This window comes from Lactuca serriola, chromosome 6 (assembly GCF_051521515.1).
Source record: "Lactuca serriola cultivar US96UC23 chromosome 6, Lser_US96UC23_V15, whole genome shotgun sequence".
Lineage (NCBI taxonomy): Eukaryota > Viridiplantae > Streptophyta > Magnoliopsida > Asterales > Asteraceae > Lactuca > Lactuca serriola.
Genome location: NC_136413.1, coordinates 89,460,902 through 89,468,987, shown reverse-complemented (window position 1 = coordinate 89,468,987; position 8,086 = coordinate 89,460,902). Strand labels below are relative to the sequence as shown.

The 8,086-nt window shown below is 33.6% G+C and overlaps 1 protein-coding gene across 1 annotated transcript; it reads right to left on the bottom strand.

Moving 5' to 3' along the window:
• Positions 1–5,542: 5,542 nt before the first annotated feature.
• Positions 5,543–6,778, bottom strand: LOC145059997 (uncharacterized). Its single transcript, XM_079007742.1, has 2 exons — positions 6,259–6,778; positions 5,543–6,189 (listed from the first exon to the last, which is right to left on the bottom strand). The coding sequence occupies exons 1-2, from the start codon at positions 6,776–6,778 to the stop codon at positions 5,543–5,545; spliced, it is 1,167 nt and encodes a 388-aa protein (XP_078863868.1).
• Positions 6,779–8,086: the final 1,308 nt, after the last annotated feature.

The following is an 8,086-nucleotide window of genomic DNA, read 5'->3' as shown; positions in this document are numbered from 1 at the left end:
GAAAGATTGACCCAAGGCGTAATTCGGTCATGTTCACTAGGGCTGAAGGATAGAAATGTCTCTTTGCCTTAGCGGATAAACATCTTTATACCACTGCTTGTCTTGAGCACGTGCTGGGGATCATCCATCGGTGTAAAGAGAATACAGCGGATGATATCAAATACTTCGATGATATGATACAGTGGTACATCCGATTCAGACAGACGATACTTGCTCTTATCTCTCGTCTGTTTCAGACTGTAAAGAAGAAGGTTCCTGCTGCTGCTGGCCCAAGCAAGAAGTAATGATCTTGCTCCAATTGACGCAAAGGGGGAGATTGTTGGGTAGCAGATTCGTTTTTGTGTTGCGTCATTGGGCTCGGTTAATAGTCCAATATTTTGTACTCCGGTTTGGGCCTGTCCAACCGTGAGCTGTTAGGTTTACTATATAATAATATGCTTGCATGCATATTAGGTTAACGATCTAGATTACGATTGATAGAAGTCGATAACTTTGCAGATTTCTTTATCGTTCTTGTAAATCTTTTAACCCTCTGCAGTTGATGTTCTTTATCGAGCTCTTCTGAGGGTTGTTTATAAATCATTGGACACGTTTGATTCACTTTTGAGTTGTTTACGGTTTTCGTGTTCTTGCTGTTTGTTCTTTATATTACCTGTTTAAGATCTAATCGATCTTCAAGTTTATGTTTTAAACTTATCATACAATGTATCGGATCATCCTACAAAGGAATGTCATAAATTGTCCAAATTTCTTCATGACAACCACATCTTAGTATCCATTCATCAAGCTCGGAATCATGTTGCCAATGTCACCACAATAGGTCTTATGCAACCCAGATCACCTTTAATCCATCAAATCTCCAAAATTTCTCTAAATATGGTGGCGGTCCAGATGAAATACTACTTGGCAGTGGTACATATCTAGCAATTTCCCTCACTGGTTCTACACATATCACTACACAAATTAAAAATTTATCCTTACCTGAAATATTATGTGTTCCAAACTTGAAACAAACCTCATTTCGGTTTCTAAACTTTACAAAACTAATAATATCTTTGTTGAGTTTTTTTTCCCTCTCATTATTTTTGTGAAGGATATTTGTACGTGGGCATGTTTAATATGGGGGGAGAACATTGATGATGTTTATCATGCCACCATATCATCCTTACATCAACTAAACTACACTACAATCAAAAATCCTCTCGATTGGCACCACAAATTAGGTCATCTATCCATCAAAGTCTTCAATACCATTATATCTAGTCTAGGTGTTAATTCTAAAATTATGTCAAACTCTCATGTCTGATGTCCCTCTTGTGCGGTTAATAAAAGTCACAAACTACATTTTGGTCCAAATTCTTTTGTTTCTACCAAACCCTTGCAACTAATTTACTCGGATGTATGTGGTACTGTTGAAAAACCAATTGACCAATTTACATACTATGTGATATTTGTTGACTACTACTTCAAATATACTTGGCCCTACCCAATGCGACATAAATATGATGTTTCTAAGTTATTTCCTCGATTCAAGATACTTGTAGAAAAAATATTTAACCACCATATTGTGTCTCTCTTTACAGAAAATGGAGGATAATACCTCTGTTTACTTCCTTTCCTTCAATCCCACAATATCTTCTAAGTATACCAGACCACCACAAATACCCGAACAAAATGGAGTCATAGAGCGTTGTTATAGGCATGTGGTTGAAACTGTTCTATCCAACCTTCATTATGTTAAACTCTCGTTACAATAATGGTCCCATCACTAGTAAAAAAAATGACCTACGGTCACACTTTCCGAAAAACGGTCTGTGACACTTTTTCTTAAAAGTGTGGCCAAAGGTCACTACAAAAATCTAGAGACTGGTTTTGGATACATTTAAATTAGAATGTGTGGCCATTAAATAGACAATCAACACTTTTACCACACTTAATTATACCAAATGTGACAAACAGTAGTCACACTCGAAAACTGAGATCATAGGTCACAATCAGCCACATGTATGGATTAAGATTGTCATACTTTTTTTTATGAGAGACAGTAGATAAAAGTATCGTCACATGAGTTAGTTCTCTGTGTGTCTATAACCTGGTGCCTTTTTAGCCACATAACAGACAAAGTAGCTAAAAGGTGATACATATGGTCACACTAAATATTTGTGTGTCCATAGGGTGGTTCTGTACTAATTGTATTTAGTTTAGGCAAGAAATTAAAAGAAGTTAGTATTGGTTACTTATGGTCATTTACCTTTTATTATGTGTGTCAAAATATTATGAATTGGCATTAAGAATAAACAAATATTGTGTGAGTAGGTAGCATTTAGTTACGTTTACAACTATTATATGTGTCTATATGTAAATATAGTCATAAAAGAAAAATAATGTGTTATCGTTATAATTAGGGGTTGTTCATTGCCCTTTTCGTCATTTATTCTTTTAATTGCACCAGATAATAAACCATTAAAAATGAAAAGAATACAACTTATTTTAACAGAATATTATGATAAATAAATGAAGTGAATACAACATAACTTGTTTAACATTGCATAACGAAAGTACATTGCTATTACATGCAGTTTATGTTATAACATGTATAACAATATAACAGTAAAAAACCGAAAAAAAAATATCTTTGAGTTATAAGAATATTACACCAGAATAGTTTGATGGTATAATATGGTGAAAAGACATTAAGTAAAGTGCAATGTCATTTTTTTTGTCATTTTCTTATTCTCCACATAACGATGTGCTCAAGTTTTGGCATTTCCCTTCTTCAAACAAAAAATAAAGATCATTAAGTGTTAAAAGAAGGAAAAATATTATCGCTACAAATGTAATTCATGACATTAAGAAACACGTACCGTACGTATAAGAATACCGTGACAATCATTACGAAAATAATCATTTTCCTTTTGCAAGTCAAGTGTGTCTACACGTGGAAATATGTTATCATTATGAGGAACAATAGTACTAAATTATTCATCTACATCTTCATATGTATCTTTGTAATTTTTGGGAGGTGTCTTGAACACAATAGACATTTTTTGATCGAGTGGGTCTGTCACGTAAAATACTTGTTGTGCTTGTGAGGCCAATATGAAGGGATCACCTTTATGGCCTAATCTTTTTAGTTCAACTAGTGTGTACCCCAATTTATCCCTTTTTACCCCTTTTCTATTGTCAACCCAGTCACACATGAAAATTGGAATTCTTTTAAAATGATAATCTAGTACCCATATCTCTTGTAAAACACCATAATAAGTGTTTTTGGCATATGTTACAACTTCTTTACTGATGTGTGTGTCAGTTGCAACAACACTAACCCCACTGTTTTGGTAAACTTTACCTTCACGAGCTTTTGTACGAAAGTATATCCATTAATAGCATATACATCGTATTTAATAATGTTCTTATTGGGTCCATGTGAAATCCATCTCATTGTCTCTGTTATACTTTCTCTACAGGCCCCTAACTCTCTCTCTCTCTCTCTCTCTCTATATATATATATATATATATATATATATATATATATATATATATATATATATATATATATATATATATATATATATATCTGAATTATAATTAGAATATGAATTTAAGAAATCAAGACTGTAGAGACCCATTTTTATAACGAACGGTGAGTGCGGAAGAAGGATATCTCGAGATTAATCGTGTTTTTGGAAGTATGAACACGAAGAATATATTATGAGTTCATAAGAAAAGAGACCAAGAACAAAGAGAGAATATTCATAATATTGCAGGAAGAACTTGGTGGGAGAGAAAATCTCCCTGGGTGGGAGAACCCACCACTTTCTCTCTCTAGGATTACATTGTAGAAAAGTAATCACTAACTTAGAAAAGAAAATGAGCTAGCTAACTTAATAAGCGACCAACTCTCCCTTTATATAGGAGAGAGAGTATTTACACCATAAATACAATAAAAGGAAAATATAACCTAACTATCACTCATTATTTGTGGAGCATTTACATGCACCAACAAAGAACACAACATACATGTGCCTTTCGTTTAGTACGGTGTAGATGTTCCAAAAATTCCATGTGTCGTCTGTCAATACGTTAATGTTAATATTATTATAAAAAAACATACATGTAAAAAACCTTACTTGATATATGGGAGTACTTCAGATGTATTTTGCAATACAAAGAAATGTGCTTTGCTGAATAGTTCTGCAGAAACTTCTATCGATTTAGCAGCTGATACAGGAGTACCGTTCGCAATAGAGCTACTATCTACACCTTTATGAATTCCACAATTGTTATGATTGTCAGGTGGAATACCAACAATATCCATCCTTTTAAGGAATTGACTAAAAAACTCAATTGTCTCTTCTGCAACATTCTCTTCAGCAATGCATCCTTCTGGTCTATTTTTGTTTCGCACGTGCCCCTTAATAACCTTCATATACCTTTCGAATGGGTATATCCATCTAAAGAATATTGGACCGCATAATTTTACTTCCCTAGTGAGATGAATGGTTAAATGAATCATCACATCAAAAAATGATGGTGGAAAGTGTTTCTCAAGAAGACATAAGGTTACACATAATTCCTCTTGCAACTTATCGAGCTCATCCACTATGATTTCTTTGCTACATATTCATTTGAAAAAGAAACAAAACCTTGTAATAGAAACTCTGGTGGGTGGATGCATAATAGATCGAATTGCTATGGGCAAAAATTGTTGCATGAGCATGTGATAGTCATGTGATTTTCGTCCGATCAACTTCCTATCCTTTAGACTCACCAAACTAGAAAAATTAGAACAATACCCTTGAGGAACCCTTAAGTTGTATAAAGTCTCACAAAATTTGTCTTTTTCCTCTTTTATCAATGTACAACCTGCTGCGGGAAGTGTTGTGTTGTTCCCTTCTATCTGAGGATGCAGCTCTGGTTTTAAACCATAATGAACCAAATCCAATAGAGCTTTATAACCATCTTTCGTCTTCCCGGGAACGTTCAAAAAAGTTCCTGTTAAACTCTCACCCACGTTCTTTTCCACATGCATAAAATCTATACAATGTGGAACCAAATTTTCGGGCCAATACCTTAGTTGTCTATACCATATATTGAATTTCTTCCAGTATGTATTATTTTGCTGGCCCACATCTGAAGTACCCAGTTGGTGTGATTTTCTTTTTTTATTCATCTTCCCACCTCTTCCACTTGTTGCTTGTTGGATTTCTGCCTCCTTGCCCTTATTAACCTTTCCCCATTTATTAATTATAAATTTTACCCTGTTATATATTTCCTCCTCATTCATAGGTTTTGGAGAGGGTGAGAACTCTTGTTGTCCATTGAATGCCTTCTTTTGTCTTCTGAACGGGTGATCATACAGTAGAAATCTTCTATGACCAGCATAACTCTGCTTATTCGATTCAGGGATTCTAATGCAGTGTGTCTCTTCACCACACACAACACAACCTTGAAAACCGTTGTATGGGCAACCACTTAATGTACCTAAAGCAGGATAATCATTAATAGTCCATAACACAACTGCGCGTAGTTTAAAATGCTCTTATGCATATGCATCGTATGTTTCAACTCCAAAATCAAATAATAATTGCAGATCATCAATAAAAGGTGCTAGGAACACATCAATATCGTTTCCTGGTGTTCCCGAAATCAATAACGAAAGCATGATGAACTTTCTCTTCATACACAACCATGGTGGAAGGTTGTAAATGACAGTTAAAACAGGCCAAACACTATGACTCCTATTTCCTCTGTTCACATCAACCCCGTCCGCCGAAATGCCTAGTCGTAAATTCCTTGGTTCGCTAGCAAAATCAGGATATTTGTCATCAATGGCAGCCCATGCTGGTGAATCAGCTGGGTTACTTAAAACTCCAACATCCACCATTATTTCTGTTGCGTGCCATGTTAAATCTTTTACAGTTGTCTTAGACTGGAAAAGACGCTTGAAACGCGGAATAATTGGAAAGTACCACAAACATTTTGCAGGAATATTGTTGTAAATTTTATTTTTTTGTTCATCAACCTTCCATCTTGATTTACCACAAGTAGGACATGCTGCCAAGTCTGTGTATTCTTTTCTGTAAAGTATACAATTGTTGACACATGCATGTATCTTAGTATACCCTGAACCCATTGCCTTAAATGCTTTTTTCGCCTCATATGTACTACTGTACATTTCGTTTCCTTCTGGTAACATGTTTTTTTTTATCAAAACTAATAATTATGTAAAGCACTTATCTGATACTCCATACTTACTCTTCAAATTGAGTAGTTGAATGATTGCAGATAACTTTGTGAAATTATGACACCCTGTGTATAGGGGCTTCTCGGTATCCTCTATCAGTTCTCTAAACTTATCAGGGTTCCCAATAAAATTTTCTTCTACAACTTCAACCATCTCTACAATTTCTGCAGCATCTGTTGGCATTTCTGTGTTCATGTTTGTGGAATCTACAACGTTTGACGTATCCATGTCAAAATTATGTTCATATACATAAATTCTTGGTGGTTCTTCTGTTTCTCCATGCTTATTCCAATTTGTGTATGTTTGATCAATTCCATTCCTGAATAGATGATCATCTACCACATCCACCGAATGACATATGTGGTTTACACACTTAACAAATGGACATGGAATTCTTATCTTTTTTTTGGTATCTGCAGGATCATTATGTTTAGAAATCTTGTAATTGTGCACTGCATATTTGATAAATTCTGCAACACCTTTTACATAGGTTTCTGATGTTCTGTACGCTCCCATCCAAGACTTATCCATATTCAGCTTACAACAGCGTCAACAAGCAATATACGTTTCCTGTTTATTGACTCATTTTAACAAACAGTTCGTGTGCATAAACAAAATAGATCACATTACTAATAAATCTAATATCTTGAAAGAAAAATACTTGTAATTTCCTGTATTAATTAAATGTAGTATTTCTACCTGTATGAATTTGATTTTGACGCAACAATTTCTGGTTGAAGAAAAAACGTAGTTGTAGTGCCTTTGTAGTTATCAGCGATTGAATCGATAGGAATTCATATTGTCTAATTTGGTATATTTACGTAATGAGTCTGGATGATCAGGGGCATGTGGAGAATTGATAAAAAAGTGAATGATCAGGGACATATTGAGGCATTAAAAAAATGTTGGTAATTGGTTTCGAACCCATGACACTCCAAAATATACCAATAACTACGTTGACACTTACCAAGTGGGGTATCTGGTTGTTTGCAAATAATTGCTTTACCAAAAAAACAAAAACATTAACCAAAAGAGAAAGGAATCCAGTAAAACCGATCTAATACAAACACAGTTACCAGGAAATTATATAATTTTGTTTGTTTTATCATAATAACAATTAATGGACAGATATACCCTTGCTAAAACAATCTTAATTAACATATAAAACATATAATATATATGACTGTTATACCCTTGTGTTAGCATAAACACAGGTTACAACTAAGTTTCAAAGTACATTGCCATCTTAATAAAAAATTATCTAAAACAGGGACAAAATGCAACACATGGACATAATTAACATATAAAATATAGAATGATAAGTAATTACCATTTTGCCCATAAAACAATTACATTAAAAACAACATCAAATCTGGACATATAATATATAAATGACTGTTATACCCTTGCTAAAACAATCTTAATTAACATATAAAACATATAATATATAAATGACTGTTATACCCCTGTGTTAGCATAAACACAGGTTACAACTAAGTTTCAAAGTACATTGTCATCTTAATAAAAAATTATCTAAAACAGGGACAAAAATGCAACACATGGACATAATTAACATATAAAATATAGAATGATAAGTAATTACCATTTTGCCCATAAGACAATTACATTAAAAAAAACATCAAATCTGGACATATAATATATAAATGACTGTTATACCCTAGCTAAAACAATCTTAATTAACATATAAAACATATAATATATAAATGACTATTATACCCATGTGTTAGCATAAACACAAGTTACAACTAAGTTGCAAAATACATTTCCATCTTAATAAAAAATTATCTAAAACAGGGACAAATATGACTCAGTTACAAG

Bases quoted from the DNA above. Each gene is read 5' to 3' on its own strand.
- LOC145059997 (XM_079007742.1), bottom strand. From the start codon at position 6,778: ATGGATAAGTCTTGGATGGGAGCGTACAGAACATCAGAAACCTATGTA. The intron at 6,190-6,258 runs GTAAGTATGGAG...ACATGTTACCAG, and splicing joins TCAACTACTCAATTTGAAGA to AAGGAAACGAAATGTACAGT.